The sequence below is a fragment of the Toxorhynchites rutilus genome, chromosome 2, assembly GCF_029784135.1.
Source record: "Toxorhynchites rutilus septentrionalis strain SRP chromosome 2, ASM2978413v1, whole genome shotgun sequence".
Taxonomy (NCBI): domain Eukaryota; kingdom Metazoa; phylum Arthropoda; class Insecta; order Diptera; family Culicidae; genus Toxorhynchites; species Toxorhynchites rutilus.
This window is the reverse complement of record NC_073745.1, coordinates 283,020,317-283,046,151: the sequence shown is the minus strand read 5'-3', so window position 1 is coordinate 283,046,151 and position 25,835 is coordinate 283,020,317. Positions and strand designations below refer to the sequence as shown.

The 25,835-nt window shown below is 36.7% G+C and overlaps 1 protein-coding gene across 13 annotated transcripts in view; it reads right to left on the bottom strand.

Annotated features, from left to right (window-relative positions):
* Nucleotides 1-25,835, bottom strand: part of LOC129764714 (supervillin) — a 776,186-nt gene that overhangs the window by 10,962 nt on the left and 739,389 nt on the right. For 10 of the 13 annotated variants that reach the window (XM_055764104.1, XM_055764101.1, XM_055764103.1 and 7 more), the window contains 2 exons: nucleotides 3,345-3,495; nucleotides 2,187-2,960 (listed from right to left, as the gene is read on the bottom strand). In XM_055764104.1, coding sequence (XP_055620079.1) covers nucleotides 2,187-2,960; nucleotides 3,345-3,495 — 925 coding nt within the window. Of the gene's footprint in view, nucleotides 1-2,186; nucleotides 2,961-3,344; nucleotides 3,496-20,185; nucleotides 20,595-25,835 lie in introns of those variants that run through there. The other 3 variants (XM_055764102.1, XM_055764109.1, XM_055764112.1) reach the window with 2 other exon arrangements.

Sequence of the window (25,835 nt, the reverse complement as noted above, 5' to 3'; positions counted from 1 at the left end):
TTTCGAAGATTTTTTTAATTCCGTATTTTTGATTTAGCTGAAACTATGACAACTTGTTCGGCACTAAGTACGAACCACTTTACGGTATTATATATATTTTTTAATACGATTACGACCAATTTATTGAAAAGGGATTATGCAAAAATGATATCATTTAAGAAAATAAACTAGAGATGAAACGAATATCCGGCAACTACCAATTATCCGGCCTATCTGGGCAATATTCGCTATCCGACTGGGTACCGGATATTAGCAAAAAATCAATAATTAACATTAACCATTAACAGATAATAAATCTACAAAATATTTCATTGAAATCATTCATATAAATTAAAAATAAAGTTTGATTACTGAAATGCAAGAATTTTTGTTCAAAATTAAATACATATTAACTCATAACATTACTTTATTAGCAGTACTTAAAATTTACCATTGGTGAACTATAATGAATGAATAATCAATTTTCAGCAGTTGATACTAACTTATAGATAATGATTGACACTTATAATCTTTGTTATTTGTAGGGAAGTAAGTGTACCCTCTTTCAGATTTTCATCCGTGAAGATGGTTGTTGGTCTTGACGCAGGACTACGTCTTTCATTTTTATACTGGGGTGCAAGTTTAAAGTTTCGAAAACGAGAGCGTTACGCAGGACCAACAAGATTTTGAGCGTTCATACCTCTTAACCAACTGAACAAAATGGTATGATAATCACTTCAGTCGGAAGATAAAATGTCTACGCGTTACATGCTTGTCTATTATTGATCCAAAAAACTGTTTCAATAGCTTAAAAATTGCTTTGAAAATAGCCTATTCAAATCACACAAATCTTTATATAAGCTGGCACCCGATCGATTCTCCATTTTTTTTAGAGACGAATGAACTGAAAAGTTTTATGCCCATTTTAATTCAACATTGTCGTTGTCGCTCTCCATTTATTTATAATTGTACACCGATTGGAGCATGTTGAGTTGTATCATGTATAGGGCAAACATGAGAAAGCGGAGAATAATTTTTGCACCAGTTTTGCACCAGCTTTTTAATCATGAATGCAAATAATTGATTGATGTTCTTTACATATTTAAATCCGTAGTCCTTAAGGTGGAAACAGAATGCCGCGTTGTGCGTTGCTTCTCATCAGCTGTCATTGCAAACACGTTTTGTACTAAAACATTCGCCCGACGCAGTCTGTTGATTTGCAGTCACAATTTAGCATTCGCGTCACCACTTTTCATGTAAACAAAAACAAAATAAAATTCATGTGAAAATCTTGTTCTTGTTGTGTCCACGGATCAGTTGAATGTTTTTGAAAACAACACATGGACATATCTGAATTGTTTCTATCTACCAATTTAGAGCTCTCTAACAGCTCTACAATTTGTTTTTTAACACCCAACTTCTATCTTTCTTAAGCTCGCTGCAATATCGTTATACAAAATTCGTCGTCAGAAATCCAACAAAATCTTCTAAAATCACGATTTTTACTCCACTGTACTTACAATAGTCAGTTAAATTTCACCTTAACGTTGAATATTACATTTTTCCTGAATTAAGACATACTTGAAATATGAAAAAAAAACAAACTGTATATAATCGAGTTCAAAATTGTATACGATCGAGTCAACATATAATCGTTTCCGACCTGTATTCCATTTTTAAACTTCATTTTCAATTTTTGTCGATCAAAAGAAGTTTTTTTTAGTATGTGCTTTTCCCAGAACCGCAAAATTACAATCTATAACTTTGCCTAAGACACCATTTAGATCAAAAAACCTGGCTTCATAGATTATTTTCTGATTTTTTTTTCAAAAATTAATTGTGATCGTATTTTGAAAAACCATTACCGTGAAATGACATCGAACTTAGTGCCGAACAAGTTGGCAAAGTTTCAGCTGAATAAAAAATAGAGAATTAAAATGGTTCCGTGTTGATTGGTGGAATGCTTCTTTTGATTAAGATTGATAGGAAGGTGCAGAAGGAAGTTAAGAGTGCGGCTGGTGAACGTCTGGAAAAGGCATGCAAGCAAGTAACTTTTCCAAATCGTCACCACGAGCGCATGAAGAAGTTATCTATCGTTCCGTAAGATACAAAAAAGTAAGAGCAAAAGGAAAACCATAACAAGAACGAATAGGAACGGGAAAATAGTAATCACCAGTTATGTGTAGGGGCAAAAAACACACACTTACTTGATTCTAGTTTGAGTCTTTTCAACTCTTTATCGGCGATACCTGTTTTGATTTCGGTGTACTCGGTCTGTAGATCGTCCCGGGCGGCCAATTTTTTCAGTGGGTTCTTCGACATGGCTCCGCGACGTTTCGGTCCCTGGACAACCTTCTTCTGCGTCAAACGCTGCTGGCTGTTCATCTTGAGCGTGTCGAAATCTCCGATGACGACCTCCGCGGCCGAGCTGCTACCGATGTTGGAGACGTTGATACTGCGGCTGCTGCTGTTCATCGCACCACTAGTAAACGTGGTAGTAGCTGATACGGTTTTCTCGACTTTGGTGAAAAAGTTTCCAAAGCTTTCGTCGTCCAGCTTTGGAATGGAAACCTTCGAACCGCCAGCAGCGTGGAACTTGAGATCCCCCCGGATGTCCCCGGAGGCGCCCGTAGGCACCCCGGGCACACTAATGCTACGCTTCATCAGGCTGTCCGCTCCTCGCTGATTATGATTATGTTGTTGTTGGCTGTGGTGACTAGATAGGTGGTGCAGCGGACCGACGGCACCCGGTGGCGATGGTCCGTTCTGAGCGGCACTGGGAGCGAAAACCGTCGACGAAGTGGTCACCGAAGACACCATCATCGACGGACTCTTGGCGAGGCCCAGCTGAGGCGGGTTTACACTGCGGAACACGCTCATCGGTGGCGACTGCTTCGTGTCGGATTTGATGAACGGCAACTCTGGCGATGTGGTGGTGGCCATCCGGCCTGCCACCGTAAAGTTGGTGGCATCCGAGAGTTCTACAAGTGAAAAGTATGAGAGAGAAACAAACTTAAGGAAAATATTCACCTTTTAAAAATAAAACCACCGCTGATAGGATCAATGCACGATGGGTGCGCGCTCATGCATCACAAACGATACCGTTCGGATATAGCTACTACCTATTTTTTTTTTCTATTTCGCATCACTTGCGATCGTGAGTATTGATGTTCAACCAAGGAACAAAAAAGATGGGTAAGCCCTAACGATTGTTCATGCTATCTTGTTTCAATACTGTTCGCGCTTTATGCTTCAAATCACACACCTAGTTAACCGTGTTTCCGAGGTCTATTTTTAGCGTTTGTCAGTAATCGATTAAGATTATCCCAGTTCGAACGTAACGAGATTGGTTCCGCAACACTTACCGACACGATTCTTCCAATTCTCAGACGATGTTTTGATCTTTCCGAGCCGGTCGGAAATATTGCCGCCTTCGACGTCCGCTGGCCGGCTGAACGGGCGCGGGGTGCTGTTCTTCACTGGACTCTCGAGTGATTTGGCAACAAGGATGGCATTCTGGAAGAAGCGGAAGGGAAAAAATACATTTAATTAATGCATACGGAAAACAACAACTGTTCATCTATGAATGTTTCGAATATTCCAAAATGACCATTATAATATTTCATCTGCTACAGACGATTTCATTTGAAATTCATATAATCCACTCCCAACTCAATAAAATTTTATCAGCACCTCACACTGGATGTAGTATGTCAATTTGATCAGATATAAATTGTTATCAGTTAATGGGACGTGTTCTAGTGCTTTATAATTTCAACTGATAGTGAAGTAATATTGCCGGGCTTTAACCAGCTGAAAATCACTATGATCTGGTACGTTAGAGAGTTCTTTACTGTCTGAGATTTTTGTATTACTTGTTTTCATTGTATACTACTCATTCAAGCTACCGTCGTATTAAATGTTCCTGAGTGATAAAAATCATGCGATTGTAAAAGATCGCGTTCACGCAATGCTCAATATCTCATGAGATGCTTATATTCGTCAACACATCGCCGAAATACCAGAAATAAGCGCGAAAGTAACGAAAATTATATCGCGATTATACTCGCGAGAAAATATCCACTTTATTGACACCCTCCATGTTTACGAATTTGTTTATTCGACGAGGTAGAACTGATTGGATTGATAAAGGAAGAACAGTCAATTACAGTGTATGAAAACTCTGTGTAATGTCACTACTCGTGTTTATATAATTCTGAATATCGGTTTCTATTCCCAAAATTAATTTTTAGCACATGATTTGTCATTCCGAATTATTACATAAAATCAGCTTAAAAATAACAGAGAATATCATGACTCTCAAATACTGGTGTAGCATTTGTATGATATATATGGTATAGCAATATAAGATCAATATGAGCGAGCGAAACAAGAGACACAATACAAAAAAGCACGCATTAAAGCTTTTCGCATACTTGCCACATACACGGCCCAGACCGAGATAGATATAGATTCACCTTTATGCTCTTCTTTTTACTCTTTAAAAAAACCTTTTCAACTTGAGATGTAATATTATCACGGATTTATGGAACAGTGGAATATGTGGATATCGTGGTCGTGTAAAACAGCCTTGCCTTCTAGCCGGCCTTGGTTCGATCCCCGTTGACATTATTTGAACTTTTTTTTGGGTACAATTCAAAAACAGATTAAAAAAGAAAAAAAAAGATGTCTGCTCCCATACATACAAATGTTTGAAAACTTTTGAAACAGATGTTTCGCTGGATGAAATGTTTTCTGCCAACGCTAGTTTGGATGTAGTTGGTGATCTGTAATCATTCCATTTTGTTCAGAAAATTGAAACTGTTGTACTTTGACATTTCCGCATGTTCCCGAGAGCACGGTTCAATTCGATCAATTCTTCGGTAGAAATGATGTAAAATTCAATTTTAATATTTTAAATTCAAACTCTGATTTCGAATGCAATGTTGTCTCGATATCTTTGGAAGAAATAATGTTAAGTCTTTAAAAAAAATCAAGACATTAACAGGACTATTCATATCTAAAATTCAAAGTATTGGTTCCAAATTCTGATTTTAAATTCCGCATCAAAATATTAGACTTACTTATAGACAGATTTCGAATTTTAAATCTATTATTCCAGACACCAGATAATTTTAACAATCAGAAATGATGTTCATTTTTTACATGCAACTTTCGCTCCCAGCCTCCAGATTCAAAAACCAGATTGAAATTTGAAATTTGGAACATTAAAAAATCACACCCCACAGATTTTCAGATTCCACACTGAAATTCCTGATACAGGTCGGACTCGATTATCCGGGATTCGATTATCCGGAATTTTAGACTCGAGTATCCGGAGTATTTTATTTTTGATTTTCGGAAATTTTGAATAATTTGTATAATAATTCTATATTGAATAGCCAATATGGGTATCAAAAGAAAGGGCTTGACTAGTAGAATGCAGTTATTTATGAAAAATGCAAATCCAAGATGGCGGCCACTACAAAATGGGGGATTACATATTTTCTCAGAATCCCATCAATATGGGTATCAAACGAAAGGGTTTGACTAGTAGAACACAGTTATTTATGAAAAATGCAAATTCAAAATGGCCGCCACCGCAAGATGGCGCCATGTATATACATTTTTTTCAAAACCCCATCAATATGGGTATCAAATGAAAGGGCTTGACTAGTAGAATACAGTTATTTATGAAAAATTCAAATCTAAGATGGCGGCCACTACAAAATGGCGGATTACATATTTTCTTAGAACCCAATGGGTATCTATATGGGTATCTGATGAAGGGCTTGACTAGTAGAATACAGTTATTTATGAAAAATTCAAATCCAAAATGGCCACCACAAAATGGCGCCACATATATTTTTTTCACAAGCCCATCAGTATGGGTATCAAATGAAAGGGCTTGACTAGTAGAATACAGTTATCTATGAAAAACGCAAATCTAAGATGGTGGCCACCACAAAATGGCGGATTACCTATTTTCTCAGAACCCCATCAATATGGGTATTAAATGAAAAGGCTTGACTAGTAGAACACAGTTATTTATGAAAAATGCCCAAAAATGTATCAAAAGAAAGTTCTCGACTAGTAGAACATAGCAGATAATGAAAAATCCAATTTCAAGATGGCCGCAGTCCCCAAACAACTAATAACTTTTTGAATGGATTCATTCAGCTTGACCTGTTTCTATGTATGCTTGAATGTTTGTTGAGTTGTCCCACATTAATAGAGAATTGACCCCGTTCTTGTTGAATGATTGATCTGAAATTTGGAACATACATTTAATTCTACTGTCATAATAAAACTGCGTATTCCATGATCTTGAAAAATTCAATTTGGACGCCGCAAAAAATGGCTGAATGGCTTGATTTGGAGAATACACTACACTATAAACAACATAAATTCGAAAAGGTCGCCGCCACAAAATGGTCTACTATGTATTTTTTGCAATCCCCTCAATATCAAATGAAATGATTTGACTAATAGAATACAGTACAGGTCGGACTCGATTATATACAGACTCGATTATATGTGATTCGATTACATACAGTTTTATTATATTCGGTTTGGGAAAAAAATATATTTTTTTAATATTTAAAATATGGCTTATTTCAGGAAGAAATGTAACATTTCAACGTTAAGGTGAAGTTTAAGTGGCTATTACATGTACAATGGGGTAAAAATCGTGATTTTTGAAGATTTTGCTTGAATTTTCACCAGGAATTGTTTATATCGATATTGAAGCCAAATTAAGAAAAATAGAAGTTGTGCGTCAATAAACAAATTGTGGAGCGGTTAAAGAACTTTATTTTAATTGATAGAAACAATCTAGTTTAATATAAATTTTTAGGATAAAATTAATAATAACATTAATAATTATTAACTTTTAAGTCTTTCACTTCCAAAATGTTATTAAAATCCACTAATTTAGTTGTTCCGCTACTATATCCTGTACTAAATTTTCTCATCTTTCAATTGAAAGCATCAGAATCGTCTTCCGTGGCGTACTTTTTAATGTAGAGCCAGTTTGAAGCAACAGAGTCCGAAACGAAAAAAAAGTTTTGTAACTCTGTCATTGTTGAAATTGGAACATATGCGTAGGAGGATTTTTTTTGCATCAAATATGATCGTCTATCACCTCCTGAGATAATCTGGATAAATTATTTTTTTTCATGTGAGAAAGTTGTTTTTGACTTTAAGGGGATGAATCAAAAATCAAATTCCTCTTTTATTTACAAAAAACGAAAAATACATGCAAAAAAAAAAGGAAAAAAAATGTTTTAACTCGATTAGCCGGAGGATTAGATTATCCGGAGTGAAACAAAATCAATACTCCGGATAATCGAGTCCGACCTGTATTAGTTTCTATATTCTAGATTCAGTTTAAACCTTCCATTTTCCCAAATGTGATTCATATTTTGAATTGCTGTTTTCTGCTTCTAGATTCATGATTCGGAATAGAATTTCCGATATAAGATTCTAATTCCTACTTGTGTGATCAATATTCCTAAGCCAAGGTATGGAATTAGTAATTTGAAACTCAAATCCCAGATGTCAGCATTAGAATCATTCCTAGATCTCTGATTTCTGATTAGAATTCCGAAAGTAGGCTTCATATTTATATCATAGATTCAAATTACAGTGTACTGAGTGTAAACTCCAGGATTAAGATAATATATAATATCCGTACATCAGATTTCGTATCAATATTTGCGATTTAAAATTCATAATTAGAATCCCCAATCCTTAATGTAGATTTTGGATCCATCTCCTTCTATCTTCTATATGGAAATTCCGAATTCCAGATCAGACAACATATAGCGTATAGTGGGATCTAATCATGTATCTAGATTTGGAATTCCACAAACTGATCTCGATTTTTAAATTTAAAAATACTGGATCTCTTTCTAACTAACTAATTATTTTCTCGACCGATTCAGAAATCCCAAAAGTCTTCTCAAAACTCGATTCCATTATTCCTTTTCGAAAACATTTAGACACGTATTTTTATTTCGATGCATTCGAAATAAGGGTGGCCATTGTAACTCTCGACATCTTAATTTGATGTCAATAATTCTCTATACATCTCATCGCATATCGCATGAACCAATAAAAAAAATATATATATTTTCTTAAATTTTGATATTTAAAAAAAATATAAAAAACGTGCTAAGACGCATTTCCTCTTCAAACGGCCGATTCGAATAGAATATTGGTTAATGTTGATTATACAGTTATACCTAGATGTAAGGCAACTTTAATTTTTTTCTCGTTACGTTATATCGAAGCAAAAACAAATAATTTTTATTGATGCAAAACTGTTCATGATTACTCAACAATGTGCAAGAACTAATTTTAAATAAAAATTTACCCCTGGGTAATTTTGAGTAATGTTGATAAATTTATGTTATGATTAAATATTCATTTAATTTGAAAAAAAAATCTGGCATTTCATTAATCAAACCTTATTTTTAATTATGGATAAGTGATTTGGCTATGCAATGCTAGCTATCTAATCAGCTATTTTGTTATAATTTATGATGTGTCAAAAAGCAATTGTGGTTATTCTTCAATACTCGGTATCCGGTCGGATAGCAAATATTGGCCGGATAGGCCGGATATTCGTTTCATCTCTAGTATCAATGTTTATTTTATAGCTTCTATGTTTGGCTTACTCTATCTTCAAATGGAAATTCCTCTCAATTTTGTTCAAAGTTATGCTAAAAGTTAAAAAAAAACATAATAATACCAAGTGGAAAGACCGCCCAAGAATATCAGGTTGAAAACATGCGTATTTCATAGGGAAAATTGTCGTGGACTGCAATACGATCAGTTAGTTGCTTTTCTACAAGTACCTTTTTCTTAAAAAATTATGAAACAAATTTAGGTAAAAATAACACGAATCGATAAACATATTGCCTGAAATGTTTCAATCAGCAAAATGTACCGATCGGCGTCATTGTTTACGTTTGTGAAATGTCCATTAATCCTTCCACTACGGCAATGTGCTCCGTCGGAGTGCTACCACTGAACGGAACACTGCGCCGAAAAGTATGCATACCACGGTCGTGTAATCGATGTGCAGTATCACCCTGATGTCGTCTATAGACGACACTCGTAGCGAAAGGGTTAAGTACAAATTCTAAACTAAACTAAATTAATTCAACTTAATTGAATAATTCCGTTATTCAGATTGAGATCCAAAAATGAAAGCTGGACGTGAAACATTTATTTTAATAAGTTTAAAAATTTAAAAAAATGTGAACTTCATTTTTTTCCGTTTCAACTATGGCAGTACTTGTTTTGAGAATATGAAACATAATATTATTGGGTCTAGATAGGACATATTCACAAAACAGTAAAGAGAAATGCTACCTCATTTAACAGTACTTATTTGTTTGAAAACTTACTAGAAACATTTATTCGAAATAATTTAAACTATTTCTGTATTGTTTATTTTTAATTCTAAGACATTTTAAAAAGTTACGTTATATCGAGATTGCCTTTTATCGAGGTATGACTGTATTATATTATGTTATATTATATTATGTTAAGCTTACGGCGAGCATACTCCCGGAAAATCGCATAATTATTGGTGGGCCAAAGCCTCCTATCGCGGAATCGCGGAAAACCGTCTAAAGTGTTTAAAAACGCCGAAACCGGGGGAAACAGATCAAAGTGAACGTCATCGAAAACAATCGAGACGAGCTCTGTACCAAAAACGACCGAAATATCAGGCAACACAAAATGATTTTTCTTGATGACAATGCCCCATCACACCGAGCAAGACCGCCCAGGGCAACGGTTGGACTACTCAGTTGGTATCAACTACCGCATGCGACTCATTCACCAGCCTTGGCTCCTTTCGATTCTACTTATTTCCATTGATACGCACTTGCCGAGCAGCGCTTCAATTCTTATTAAAATGTGCGAAAATTGCTCATTAGTTTGACGGCAACGTTGGATAACATATTTTAAGCTATTCGAGAACAATGAACTAAACTTTTCTATTTAAAAAAATTATCAGTTTCACATTTATACAAATGGTACGTATTTCTGGATAATTGGTTTTTAGAAGGGACTAGTGAATATGGAAGCTGAGCAAAATAATCCCGTTATCTTTCCATATGAATCGAAAGCTTGTTTTAACTTTGATACGCAACATTGACAGGAATGCGTGTTTTTCGACTCGCTTATTTCAATGCGACATGGAGAGGCGATAGATTTGATAAAATTGTAACGTAATTGTATACTGTTCAAAGTTGAATGAAACATGCTAAATATCAGAATTAAATGGATAAAGTATTCACATTCCAATATTCATAATGAGATTTTTTCTGAAGCTCACTATTATTTTAATAATTTTAGCATTACAGACAACCTATGAATTGATCAGATACATTCCATTGAACTCCTTTTTTTGGCACGCCAAACTCAAGTTTTCTTCCGAACATTTTTATTTTTTGATATTTATCAGCTTCGCACTCTGAATTGGTCCTGCTTTGACTCAACTATCGTTAGGCCGTTGTCATGGGTTTTATTCGAACCGATGGGTGCAATATTCATACCAACCAGTCATCTGTTTTTGATGAGTTGACCATTCATGGCGGGTCACCCCAGTAGATACCCATTGCTACAGAAACACATTATGCGTTTTTAATTCAGCCTGAACCGATGGACTCTCTCGATTGGTGACTCAGAGAAAGTGCCATACGTGCGGTTTTGATCGCACCGAAAGTCTTCTCGGATGCACAGTGCATACGATACCCAGTGTTGATAATGTTCCAATGTCTCATACACTGATCGGGTGTACACAGCTCATGTCGGACTTTAGCGATCCTACAACGTTAAACGCGGCGAAAGTACCATACGTTGCCGAATCGATAAATCAATCGATTCGAACCGATGCCAGTGATTCATCATCATGTGTTCACAATCGCCTTGGTAAGCCTTTCTCCAAATTTCGCCTCCCCGAAATCAAAACACTCCCACGAGTGACTGTTTGTTTATTGTACCATCCTTTTTTGCTGACCAGTTGAAAAAGTAGATTTATCAGACCCAGTGCAGAGGGAGAGGAGAGGGGCTGGTGACTTTGAGTCACATACATCGTACGAGCCGGACCAGGCGAATATTAATTTTTTTTTTTTTTTTTGAATAATCATATACAGATGGTGTCTAATTCGATAACCATTGGTATCATATGAAAGGGGGCTATCGGATCAAACGGCGCTAATGTGTTTGTTTCCGCTGATAGCCGTTATCCAATTCATCAATCATCGCTTTTCCACTTATGTTGTGATTGATAAAAAAAAACTGTTATTTGAATTTATATCACAAGCTTTTTGTTTTTTTTTTTCATTTTTGCTTCAGGTGATATTTCCGATTATTTTTCTAGGTTACCAGAGGTAATCTGTAGCATGTGCTGGCAATTTAGTAATTAGTGGGAAACAATGTTTTGTATGATGCATCTTTAGAAAACTTTTGAAATAGTTAAAAACAAATACAGGAAATTTTCTGAATAATAAAAAATGAACACTTCCTCGACCACAACAATTGCCTAGAATTAAAAACCAATCAAGGCAATCGATCAAGCGCGGCTCAGATTGCTTAGAACCAACCAAGTGGTTCGTCAATCGTAAACGGTGGGTTGAATTGACAGCTACGTCAGTTCCCACTGATTAAGTGGTACGATCGGTACGGAAGAGGTCAATCAGCAGACGGCGGTAAAGGGTCCACTCATTGGCTCGTGTACAACACTAGCGGCAGCAGCAGCAGCAAAGCGGAGCATAAGTACAATTAACGTGGAGGCTAATTGAGGCGACCTTTTTAACGGCTCAATTTGTCTGTGTGCCCGTCCGTCTGTGAGTCCGGATTTTTCCATCGAATTGCCCTATTAAAGCCATCTCGGGCACCGGGCGGCGATTGGTTCTAACCATATTGGCTCTCCTAGGTGCCGCCATTCGAGCCGATTTAGTTTTGATTGCTCCTCTTTGAAAACACGACATGCTAAGCGCGGAGCGTAAACATAAACGAAATTGTTATTTTTTTCCTATGTTGGCTAAGGAAGTAGGGGAAGGGAGGGTAAGCCCGCCACTGAGGATAAGACCGGCACCCCCTGAGTTTTACTAGAAAACTCTGATTAACTACGTTTTTGAATACTCTACATGTTATTATTTATTATTAGACGTTTTCAATCACATGGAACCCACCGTGATCCGTCAATTGTCAAAATATAAATCAAAACAAACGCGAGTGCCGATGATATGTAGCCGGATGTATTTTCCGTCAGTGAAGTTTAAGCTTTTATTGTTGAACGCGGTTTCAAATTCTTTTCCGTTGCTCTACAGTTTGTCCCCTGGATTGTTAGCAATCACTGGGATTCGAGTTGAGGTAAGTTAAAGCAATAAATTAATAGAAATAGTCTTCTTGAAAAATGTGTGCTGTCGGGGTAAGTCCGTCACCCTTTCAGTGGGGGATCCCGGCATGGTTTGCGTTTAGTTGAAGTTTGCTAAGACATATTTTCCATCAATTTCAGATGCCTCGCAGCTACCGAAGGAAAACGAATCGAGGGAGTTGGACCCAGGAGAACCTCACCCTTGCAAAAGAGGCTATTGTTAGTGGAGTTTCTATCAAACGTGCTTCCACGACTTTTGAACTACTGATGTAAATTTAATGTTGGATTTAAACTGTTCTATAAAATTTAATGAACTTCATCATTGAACGAAAAATAATGGCTGTATGGTCTTAACGAAAATAATAAACTAATTACAACTAAACATAATTTAATTAGTTTTATTGCCATCATAATCTGTGATTTCAAGTCGAATCCTAGTGTGATTAAAAGCGTCGTTTGACGGATATTGATTCAACTAAGAAGAAAAACTGACCACCGGTAAGTGTTCAATGTGGTCCTAGATTCCATTAAACTTGTAATTGAATTGTGGTGTGGTTTGGTGATTTCTTCTCCATATTCCATGTTCATCGGAACTTGTACCGACCATATCTCCGGGATCGGTTGAGCGATTTGAACCATACTCGACAGCGACATTTAGAATTAGAATACCTTCTATTTACCGACTGTCACATTCAAACTGGTTCATCTGTTGCCAAGTATATATATTGAGAAATTGAGATGACGGTCTTACCCCATAGGGTACCAGTGTTACCCCCATGGGGTGCCGGTTTCACCCGCACTGGTTGACGAGCTTCATTTTTATGGCAGTTTATTAAATTGACTATTACTTGAGAAAATTACCGTTTAAATGTACTGAGATTCCTTATATCTCATGGCAAATAAACTAGACAATGATTCTGTGGAGGAAACATATCAATATGTGCCCGCAGATCTCACAAAACAATACTTTTCCTTAGGGGGTCGGGCATACCCCCCATTCCCCTACATCTTTCTACAGCCATTCCATGCCAAACCGATATAGTGGTTCTCAGATTTTCGTCAAAAGTAATAGTTTTGTTCCTTATCGCAAAGTATTATACTGGTTTTTTTTTACTTTTTATCATGAGGGTGCCCATTTCCAGTTAAGGGTGGTCCGAAGAATCTACTTTTTCCCCTTTTTTTCTTTCCAAAAACGACTTTAAAAAAAATATAACATTTGAACTACCACTGGAACGATTCGGATTATCGACGTATCAAATTGAAACCAATGAGCTAGTCTTAGTCGAAAAAATATCATACCAGCAAAAAAAAACTTTTTTTTCGTAATTATTGATTGTATTTGTTTTTTTTTTATAGTTTATATCTAAGATACAGAGGAGCCATTTAAATGACAGATAGTTTGTTCTCTTCTTATCCTTCTTACACTTTTTTATCATGAAAGTTCAAATCGGACAATTTCAATCAAGCAAGTTGTCATTCATTTTCGGGAAAGTGTTCAAACTTGACGTGAATCTTTGTTTGTGAGATCATTTGTGCGTTTTTATCGGCGTACTTAGGATTTTTATCTACTGACTTAGGATTACGTCTAACAGGAATAATCAGAGGGTAAAACTAAAATCTGAACACCGATCATGTAGGAAATAATGAAAGGTCAGTCCACATCATGGCTTCCTGCAGGTTCGGCCAACTGCAAACAAGTTTTTTTTAATTCTGAAAATTTCGATATTGTCCTAAAGAATTAATTCGATTCATTCTGAAGCCCGAAATAATAACGAAACTGTTTGCCGGTGGAGATCTCGTGTGAATTTACGGATGTTGTGGGCACATTTATGATTTTTTTCGATCGTTCATTTAATTTTCGCGAATTCATTCATTGTTTCCGAGTTAAAAGTCAAGCCGGACGCGAAGAAGACATTTTCCAGACGCGAGAGCTGTTTTCTTCGATTGAAAACAAGAGCTGAAAATTCGTTCCGCTGCGGTTGCTATCAGTACGCCGCCTAAACATAACAGTTCGGTTCGGACTACTTTTGTCGTTCAATGCATAAACATGTTTGCTTAGGTTTGCTCAGCTGTCTGGTCTCGAAAACGATTAACAGACCGTTGTCGGGTATCCAGTGAAGCGGTAATTCCTTTGTAAATTTTTGGCCAATACTGACATAGGTATTGGGTTCAATTCCTAATCGGTCAGGGATTTTTTCGGGTTGGAAATTTTCTTGACATGCCTTGGGATATGTAAAGTAATGGGCCTGAAGTATTGGCTAGATATAGGCTTGGGTTTGCTCAGCAACTAGAACTCGGAAACGATCTCAATTGCAGGCCGTGGCCGGGGATCTGATAAAGCGGGATTTCCTTTGTAAGTTCATGGCTAATATTGACATAGGCATTGGGTTGAATTCCGATCGGTCTAGGGTCTTCCCGGGTTGGAAATTCTCTCGACATGCCAAGGAATGAATAATTTAGATAAAGGTTTGAATTGTTCTTTCGATTAGTAATCTATGTCTGCGGGATAACCAGTCCGTTTTCTTTTCAATTTAATGTGCTCACTGGTTAGTCTGATGTAATAAAGAAATACAGTCACTCAATTATTATCAATAAGATAACTCGTCCTGATCAAACCTTTGTAGGGGAATGAGGTGGGACCATCATCATATTTTTTTTATAAGAACAAGTTTGTGGATTATTTATTTTGGAATGTTGTTTTTGAGAGTCTTTGAGATGTAGTTTCGCTGTAATCATACTGAAAAAACAATTTTGATGTTCAATAGGTTCAGTGTTTCAGGGTCGCTGTAGACAACAACTAATCAACATGCTAATGTTGAGGCTGAGAGTTAATTTGGAAGTTTTATCGTTCCGCTGCTTTGATAATGATTCAATCATTTAGTGTGTCTACATTACATCTGCACTGTACATTGATATGAATAAGAAGCCAAACAATGAGTTACGTATTTACAGCTTGTTTTTATGAAGTGGAATAACTTGACCAAAATTCGAACAAATGAAAATAAAGCAAAATTTACAATCTATGCTGTAGTCCTACGTCTCTTTATAAACAAATCGATTCTTTTTACAATTTTTTATTATTTTATTTTTTGAAGTGATGAAATGAAGTGAACACTTTTTTGTCACTGTTTTTTTCAATACAAATGGATTTTTTTTCTTTATGTTATGTCCTCGACATTACCCATTTTTTCGGGTTTTGATCTGACAGTTTCGATTATTGTTTGCCTTTTGCGCTCCAGTGCAATTTCATTTGATTCGGTAAAGCGAAGATGAGGTGCCAGGTGAGACGATTTGGCAAAAAAAAAAACTCACTGCAACATAAAATTTCACCGATTCCCGGTTGGTTTATTGCTGCAAACTCAGTGGATCGATTTTTGCAATCAACAATTTTGAGGAAAGTGTTTTGGTGTCCGATGGAAATAATAACAGATTGACAAAAACGGATGCAGTACCAACTATGTGTGCATTTTTAATAGACTGTGATCACGATTCGGATGATGATGAGAATTATCCTATCAGTCTCTCGACGTCTTTGCTATTATATTCCTGCTCATCGCTGGTGGACCATTCATATGCAAATTTCAAACTTGACATTCAGGTCGCTAATCAAGGCAGAAGCATCACTGAAGGTCCAATCGAATTGACCGATGGTGATAGTGAACCAATCAGTCTCGTCCACAAAACTAAAAGAGTCAAGAGTCTCTCTCTCTCCTTCGTGTGTGATATAATTTGTTTCATATAGACAAAATATCTGTCGCTTCCAATCAGTCTAGATAAATGATGCGCTCGCTCTGCCCTTCTTCTCAACACCCACTTCCCGTTTGTACGAAAGTCGAGCGGGAATGTATTTTCTTTCCCAAGATACATTGTACTCCCAATAAGTTCTCGAAAGATGTAATCTTATATTGATCGCACTTGATCGAATAAATTACAAGAAGAATGTATTTGATCGCAGTATTTGATAATCTCTTTCGCTTCAAAGCAATTTGAAGGAAGTCCTGAGAAGAACTGGATTTGGTTTGCTGAAAACACAACAAAATCTATCAGTACTTTCTTGATGTACGAAGTAAGCCGCGCCACGTTGTTCTTGAGCAGCGGTAACATGCTCCAAACTGAGTGGATTTTCCCTACCACTATGTCACCGAGCAGAATTTCGTATTTTATATATCAAGAGAATCTTATCAGGCCGAATTCTCATATTTCATATATAATACTAGCTGTACCCTGCCAAGCTTTGCTGTGGCACATTGTGGTTGCATGGTTGAGTTGAATTTTTCTTTTTTTTATGTTGTAACAGCAATCCTAGATGTGTTTGGTTGTTTTGTATATTGTATCATAGTTTGAGCTCAATCGGTTCCGTACTTTTCGGATGTTTAAGGCGCACACAAACTAACAGCAATATATATATATATATATATATATATATATATATATATATATATATATATATATATATATATATATATATACATATATATATATATATATATATATATATATATATATATATATATATATATATATATATATATATATATATATATATATATATATATATATATATATATATATACATATATATATATATATATATATATATATATATATATATATATATATATATATATATATATATATATATATATATATATATATATATATATAGAGATAGATGAGGGAAACCGATAAATTTTAAATCACTTCGAAACACAGTTTCAGTTCATGATTTTGTCAAACACGTGGAAAAAAGATGTTTCCTTCACATAGAACACATATTCATTACTGAATAGTCGATTTTCATTAGAAGCTCAATTTCAGAAACGCACTCTAATATATATATATATATATATATATATATATATATATATATATATATATATATATATATATATATATATATATATATATATATATATATATATATATATATATATATATATATATATATATATATATATATATATATATATATATATATATATATATAGAGATAGATGAGGGAAACCGATAAATTTTAAATCACTTCGAAACACAGTTTCAGTTCATGATTTTGTCAAACACGTGGAAAAAAGATGTTTCCTTCACATAGAACACATATTCATTACTGAATAGTCGATTTTCATTAGAAGCTCAATTTCAGAAACGCACTCTAATCATATATAAAATCATTTTTCTTTCAATTTTCCATTTTTTTTTATGCCGTAACAACACTCCTTGGAATGGGTTGTATATTGTGTCCAACTTTAAGCTCAATCGGTTCCGTACTTTTCGAATTTTTGACGCATAAACAAACGATCAGAACATTTATATATAGAGATATATATATATATATATATATATATATATATATATATATATATATAGTTGTATCTTAGGGTTATAACCAGTATTCACCTCTCTCGATTTTATGTTGAAATAACAAGCATCAACAACCAACCATTAAATGAGACCTAAATTTAAATGTTTGTACTTCCGTTTCATCTTATGCAAACAAACTGTTCAAATACTAACTAAAATAGTGCGAAAGTAGAGAAACTGCCGAATTTGCCTTGAGACAAAATTCCCTGATTTTCCATGGCAATATTGGAGTTTCTTGATATTCCCTGATTTTCAAAGGTTTTCCAGGTAGTCGACACCGTGAAAAACAACGTTTCAAAGAACACCCAGTACAGTAATAGAAAATCCGAACCAAGTCGAGTGTGTGATGAATTTTCCCCTTCAATTTTACACCGAAGAACGCAGCTCTCACTGCTGAAAAAGTCACTGATGTTTCATGATTTATCAATCATCCTGCTAGCGACCAGATGGCAGAAGCAGCAAGGCTTTTCAAATAGTCTTTCTCAAGGCCGAGTGTTTAATAGTTTTCCAAGTTGGCCTTTCTCAAGGCTAGAGGCAAATGAACTGAGAAAGTTTGAAAGTCTGAGAAAACCTCTATAATTCAAAACATCATCAACATTACACCAACAAATCCGAACACGCTTCTGAATTCACAGAAGCTCCATTCCAGCAACATTTTATAAAATCAAATTCGTTTTTGATTACTTCAGATATTATTTTGCCTCTTTAGTCGAAAGTTTTGGTGGAACTGGAACGGGCCGATAGGTTTGTGTGGTTTAGTAGAGGCAATTGAAGATAATAAGCATGGTTCATTTTTATTCTAGCGAGACATGACATTTAGTCCTTATTGTCAATCTACGTAGCGTACTTCTCGTGCTATTTGATAAAGCATACAATCAACAATTCGTACATATGATTGAATCATACACAATCAAGTTCCATCAAGCTCCAATCAAGTAGATAAGAAAGATTTCAGCACATTCAATGGTCTTATAACAGGACACTGTCCGAGGTTTAGTAAAAGATGATATTTGTCGCGTTTGTGATGCCGAAAGCGAAACCTCGGAACATTTGCTCTGTCCTAACAAGATGCAGACTTCAACACCTTGATAAGGCTATTCTGGAGCCCAAGGAAATTTGGTCTGTGTCGCCGATCAGGATTATAAATTTTATCATACAGATTATTCCTGATTGGCACCTATCTCGCTATAGCTTTCGGTCTACTCCTTCATCAATAAGCAGTAGATAAGCTTGAAGCTTAGTAGAAAAAAATGGGGCAAAAGTTCAAAATATCTGACGCAGTGGTTCACATCTAACAAAGGGGAAAAAGCTCCACCTAACGGTATGAAAACCGACGCGGTATGTCCTATTTAATATTTCTCTTCTGCATTGCTTCTGCCCATCAGTGTAAGCTCTGCACTATGCTAACTTTGACCAAATTCTGAAAAGGTATTCTGAGGCGAAAAATTTTTGTGATTTGAATAATTTGTTTTTGAAGCAGTATTCGAGCTATATAAAATGTTTAAGAGTCAATAAGTGACAAATATATATATATATATATATATATATATATATATATATATATATATACATATATATATATATATATATATATATATATATATATATATATATATATATATATATATATATATATACATATATATATATATATATATATATATATATATATATATACATATATATATATATATATATATATATATATATATATATATATATATATATATGGAATAAAAATGGATCGCCAAACGGGTTGGTAAACGCAGAAGTCGAGTCGTCTTTATTTTGTTGTATTCATCTCTGCCCGAAAATTAATTTTATGGCGAGAAAAAAAAATGATTTGTTTTAAAAACCTTTGAGGGAAAGTTAAAAAAAAATCACATCTACATTATAATTTTAAATGAATAAATAAAATAATTCGCATTACAAATTACACAAAAAAAATTACAAAAATTACAATGATATCATTGTTAGTCTAATTGGATTTCGCGTTTGTGAAATTAAGCTTCGTGTTCCGTTGGTGTGAAGCGAAAATGCCACTGGTGGAATAACGCGCTTTCAAAATAAAAATCAAAAATGTAATCCAGGTAACGGAGAAATACGTTATCTGCAAATGAATCAAGATCTTTGAGCGAAGATTGTGTCTGAAAATAAATTTATACTATAATAATGGTATAAGAAACTAGGAAATTTATAATGAAAAGAAATTGTAAAGAGCCTTTTTAAAGATCAGTCAGTGAAGAGTTCTGCGATTGAATCCACGAACGTTCGCTCCGTAAAAAAACGTAAATGTTCGAAAGAATTCATATAAAAAATCATTCTTGGGCGGGACGAAGTCAACTAGTCATAAATATAGGTTCAATTTGTATGAATCGCGCACTCAGGACCAATATTACAAAACCTAATCAAAACAATAAACGTGTCATGTGAACCGCATCGAATTACCTCCGGCCAATATGGTGGTCATTTCCTCGGAACCGGCGCAGTCATCTGCTATTATTTTTCGAAACACGCCCGTTGTGGGGAAATTTGTTGTAGCAGCATAAGTGTATTATAGATGGTGTCGGCTTTTCTCGAGTCGCGGCAATAAATCTTACTGCCGCATTTATGATAGTTGTATAAATAGAGCTAAGTGTAGCACATAGATCAATCACAGCCACGTTATAGTAGTTACAATTACAGTTCGTGCTAAAGACCAGACGAATTTTCACCTCCCGCCGAGCGGAAGAGCACAATAACTAATAAGCACTGCGCGCGGGGTCAATGGTCAATATTTCAGTCTTTCTTGACCTTACGTTCTAAAGTTTTCCTAGCCTATTTTCGTTCGCTTCGCTTGCTAGCTGTGGGGAATTGTTTCGCCTGGCGAATCAATCACAGTTGAACGGTGTAATCCTGCAGGTAGACTTCATCGTCGTCCACGAGGTCGGAGATCGAATACTGCGAGTAGCAGCGGGAAAGATTTTCATCGATCAGAATCTGATCGATGTTTTCGACGGGCTTCTTTCGGCCCCAGGTGCTGCACCCGGTGTCCCGGTGTCGCAGGGTATATTCCGGTTCATCGTCTCGCAGCAGCTCTGAGAGGGAGAATGTAGAGAGTGTTCTGAATCCGCGTGCCATGCGATTGAACTCTGAACAGGCTGGTGGCACTTCCAGTGGACTTCCGGCGTTGCCTTCGTCCAGATATTCTGAGATCGAGTACTGCGAAAGACGTTTGGAAAATCGTTCCGCTTCCAGGATCTCCTCGATACTCGACGCAACAATGTCTCGGTTGCCCGGTTCGGGTTGACACTGTTGGGATCGAATTTTTCGTCGCAATCGAACCACAGGTGGTTCCGAGACGGCCTTCGAAACGGTGCACATAGCTTTGGCGCGAATGTTTTCCACGCTCGTGGCAATAAAAGACGAAGGTCGTTTGGTTTGTTTTATCATATCGACAACCTGATTCAAGTGCCACTTGTTGGAACCGTTCGACTCGAAAAGGGTTTTCATGCGAGCGACAACGTTTCGGCGATGGACATCTTTCAGAATAGCCGAGTCTTCACTCTCGACCTTGTTTTCAACTTTATCATCGTCGGTACAGTTTCGATTGCTGTCACCGGACTGGATCTGATAAATGATTTCATTCACTATGTTGCTCTTATCTTTCCTATCTAATCTGCGCGAATACTCGAACGGTGACGACTGGGTAGAGCACTTCTCTTTGTGTTTATCGGCAGCTGTCGCCGTTTCGGGCGTTGGCTCCAAAGGTCGCGATCCTTTGTTCAACGTCTTCAGCAAATCCGCTTTGATATCCTCAATCAGTCGCTCATGTTCACGATCCAGCGCCTCCTGGAAGCGTTGCACAAATAGGCGCGCATTGTTCCTCACATTCCGGTACAAACGCCACAGGCTGTGCACCGAAATCATCACAACAAACGGTACAAACAACCAACGCTGGGCAGCATCCAGCACATCGAACAGGTCCATACTGCGGAAAATTCGCTGAATCACAGTCATGAATCACGATAAAGCTATTCGGGCGCTTGGCTAGACAACAGTAGCCACGGTAGCCACTTGGTATATTCTTCCGAACTTTAATTACTCATACCACATAATCATATCAAATCGATCAAGACTCGTTTTCACAGAAACAACACTTCACTTCTCTCACATTCAACAACAACAACAACAAAACTCGGAACAAGATCACACAACAAGACCGCGCCGAGAACAGGATTCGACTGACTGAACCAGTTCCCTCTTGGGGGCTTCTTCACTGCGTCGCGTCAGTACCACACAGGAATGGGACACGACTGTGGAGGATCTCCGTTTGTGCTTGTGCGCAGCTCCAACCCGACTACGACACTTCACACAGAAAGTTGTGAACCGTGTGCTGGCGCGTACGTAAATGGAAGAGGCGCAAACCGAGAGACGACGACTCCCGGCGAAATACGGACCGAAAAGAGAGCGAAGAAAGAATAATATTCGCCTGTTGTGGATTCATCATTCGTCGTCAGCCGTTGTGGAAAACGCTGATTGTGGCAGTCGGCGGCAACAGAAGAGAGGCGTCGGCGGCGGAGGTGCCAGCGGTGGCGTTCGCCGGCTCAATCAAGCAAGTGTGCAGGCGCTGCTCCAATATTGCACACCTCAGCTAACCGATGCCGCTTACACGGTTGGGTTGGCGAAATGCGCTCCCCCCAATCGAACACACACGGTCTGTAATTTTTCTAGTGCATCAACACAACAACACATTTCCCCGGTGTGGTAATTAGACTGGAGAGGGGTACAATAGCCGTCCGTATCGAAAAGAGATAAGCCAAAAGGAAGAGGAGCACACAAACCCATACAACACACCGATACTAGACCCCCATAATTTGAACACCGTTTTGGCTTCTTTCCTGCACGATTATGGGTAAATAACTATAATGAGTGGATGCAAAAAAAAGCGCTGACTAGAGCGATTTGGATCTGCGGTCTGAAGGAATGTGATTAATTCAACTCCCTTTAATCCTGGCCGTTTGCATACAGGGTGTAGTACAAGAGGCGCAACGATGTCTTCGGATTACGTGCAATACAATAGCTTATATGTAAAAAAATGCTAATCGGTATATATAATATTCATACACGATTTGAACATCCTTCAAATTTCGTAGATATATTGCAGTAATTTGAGGTTAGCAGGTAAATGGTAGTTATTGAAAAATAAACGCAATCATAGTGATTTCCCGTAGTCAAACAACTAATCAGATAATCGTTTAATGACAGCGAAAAATGATTATCATTCGAACGATTACTGCACAACTAATAATCGAAGCGAACGGAATAATTAGCTTCGATTAATTTATCCTGAATTGATAGTAATTATTACAAACTAGCATACACAAATGAACCGAAAAACTATCGCCTTGACTCGGTCCTCTCCGATTTCGTTTAAATCTTGTACATGAGGTGGAAACTATCCAATATTAAATTTTAATTAGAACTAGATGACCAGGCAAAAGTTGTTCGGCCATATGCATTATTTCTAGTGAATATTTTGGGTGTTTAATAAAACAAAACTAACGTGTTGTAAACCATGGTTCAAAAGTCTGGACTTGAGTCGGGACTTTATTCGCACCTTCTCCCGACTCATGTCCAATCACTGTACGTTAGACGCGCTACTCTTTCGTATTAATCTTACCGACAACAATCTTTGTGTTTGTTGTCAAAGATACCACGACATCGAACACGTTGTTTGGTCGTGCGAGTTGTATCTTGTCGCCAGATCGAATTTAGAAAACTCCCTTCGGCCTAGAGGAAGGCAGCCCAATATGCCGGTGAGAGATGTGTTGGCTCGGTTAGACCTCGATTACATGTCCCAAATCTATGTTTTCCCTACAGCTATTGATGCTCGTGTGTGATTATCCTTATATCCTTATACCAGTAGAAAATGTAAATAATGTAAATACACAATAGATATACGAATAGATTTATGAATTGGGTGTGTGGGATCATCATTATTGTAACAAACTCCTTATATCCCATCCGTTTACTGAAAAAATTATAGGAGGCTGTGTCCAAGATACAACCGCATTGTTGACGTAGAACTACGCTGTTATTTTTTATAAGTCGCTTGTTTAAAACTTCGTATATTATGCTGTGTAATTTTAGAAATAACTGTTTAGTAGAATGGTTTGATCGTCCTGATTGATGATTCATTCTTGCCCTCGTAGAACAATTCACTAGCAGATCGTATGTCGCAATTTGTTTCATGTCAATGTATTGAAAATTTACCTCGAACGCTATTCCGGTGGCCTTTTTCGCAATTGACATAGACTCGGCTACAGTCGATTATATACATGTTACATCAGCACCATTATTCCACATCTCATAACTACATCAATATATCTTTGACACCGCATGGAAACAACAACAATGACAATACTTGCAGGTACAAATACCATGCTACATTTTATTTAGTATTGCCTCAGTGCAATCGCCCCTTTAGGCATTGTTCGTACAACATAAACCAAACGTTCGCCATAGCATGCATACAGAGCCATACATTGGTGGCTTGAACCTACTAGAAATATAATTACTTCTCATCATTTTGCGCTATTCTCAAAAGAAACGCATCTGTTAATATTACTGGTCTCGAAAAAAGTTGCATAACTTTCTCATGCTCGAGATAAGCGCAGCTGTTATCCATAGTGGAGAAAGTTTTGCTACTGGCAAGCGAAACCCAATCACATACAAAATTCTAGAACGACATTTACTTTCTTGGTGACTGAATAAACGAAATAAACTCTTTCTGTTGATCTGAACAATCAGTAATCTCTGTTTTAGCGTAGCGAAGAGTCACTACTTATACGTATGGGTTATGAAGCACGCACATATACACACAAACATCCATATATCGATGGCTTGAAGCAACTAAATATACAAACATCTTAGTTTTGCGCTCTTCTCAACAAAAGCCCTTTCTGGTAATATTGCCGGTCTAGATTAGCTTAGCCAAATCACAGGCAAAATTACAGAACATTTATTTTCTTGGTGAGCCGACGATAGTCTAGTTTGATGATTTCCCACACAATTGTGTAGCTCTAAACATTAATGCAATGGCGTAAGTTTGATGCAATGATTGCAATGCCAGAGACATCAGCGAGTGAGTAATTTTACGCCGAAACGAATACATGTGATGGCGCCAAACAAGGAAGAACAAGCGATGTTCATTGCTTCGTATCTAGAACGATACTGAAAGCTTGCCTCAGCGAGATCCACTGTTTATACTCTAGTCAAACATTGCTCTTCGTTCTTCTTCTTTTACTTTGTTCACAGAGACTTTATATCTTGCGATTTCCCCTTCGTTGCTCGTCGATAAGTTGCTCGATATTGACGGCACGGGTAGAAAAATTCACAAATCAGCAGAACTAATGTATGGGAAAATGGACACGCTTATACTTTTCATGAATTTTAACCATTTACACATCAGGGGATTGTAATGTATAGCATATCAAACGAATCTTAGGGAATTTCTGATTCGTTTGGTATGTAAGTGGCCAAAATCTGTTCGCGGCAAAAATAGTTATTAACGTTAACTTTATTTCATAAAAACGTAACCTGTTTTCTGATGTGACACCCTTAATGAAAGACGTAGTTCTACGTCAAAAATATCTTTGTGTTGTTATAGAAAAACACCGCGCAACAACCATGTGCGATGAAAATCGATTCACGGTCGGAGCTGGCCTCTCTTCAACCATACAAGCTTCTACTTGAAATTGCTCTGCTCTGCAAGAAACATCAGACTGTTGTGCAATTAATAACACAACAATGATCATATCGACTATCTCCGTTGTCCTGTCCAACTGAACAATAGAAGAACAGACGGAATACCTAATGGAATGGAATGGCTACTATGTAATGTGCGATTACAGATACCGTAAAATAAACAACATGTACACGATTAAAGTCCGGCTCTGTTACAGCTGAAATGCTAATGAGCCTAAAATAAATAACCCCGATTCCCGGTGATTTTTCAGGTTTAAATAAACTCAAATTTTAACGTCCGCGACACTAGTAAATGAAGTCCGATTGAGCTAATATTTTGCATTAGGTATATTATCGCTCTTATAAATAT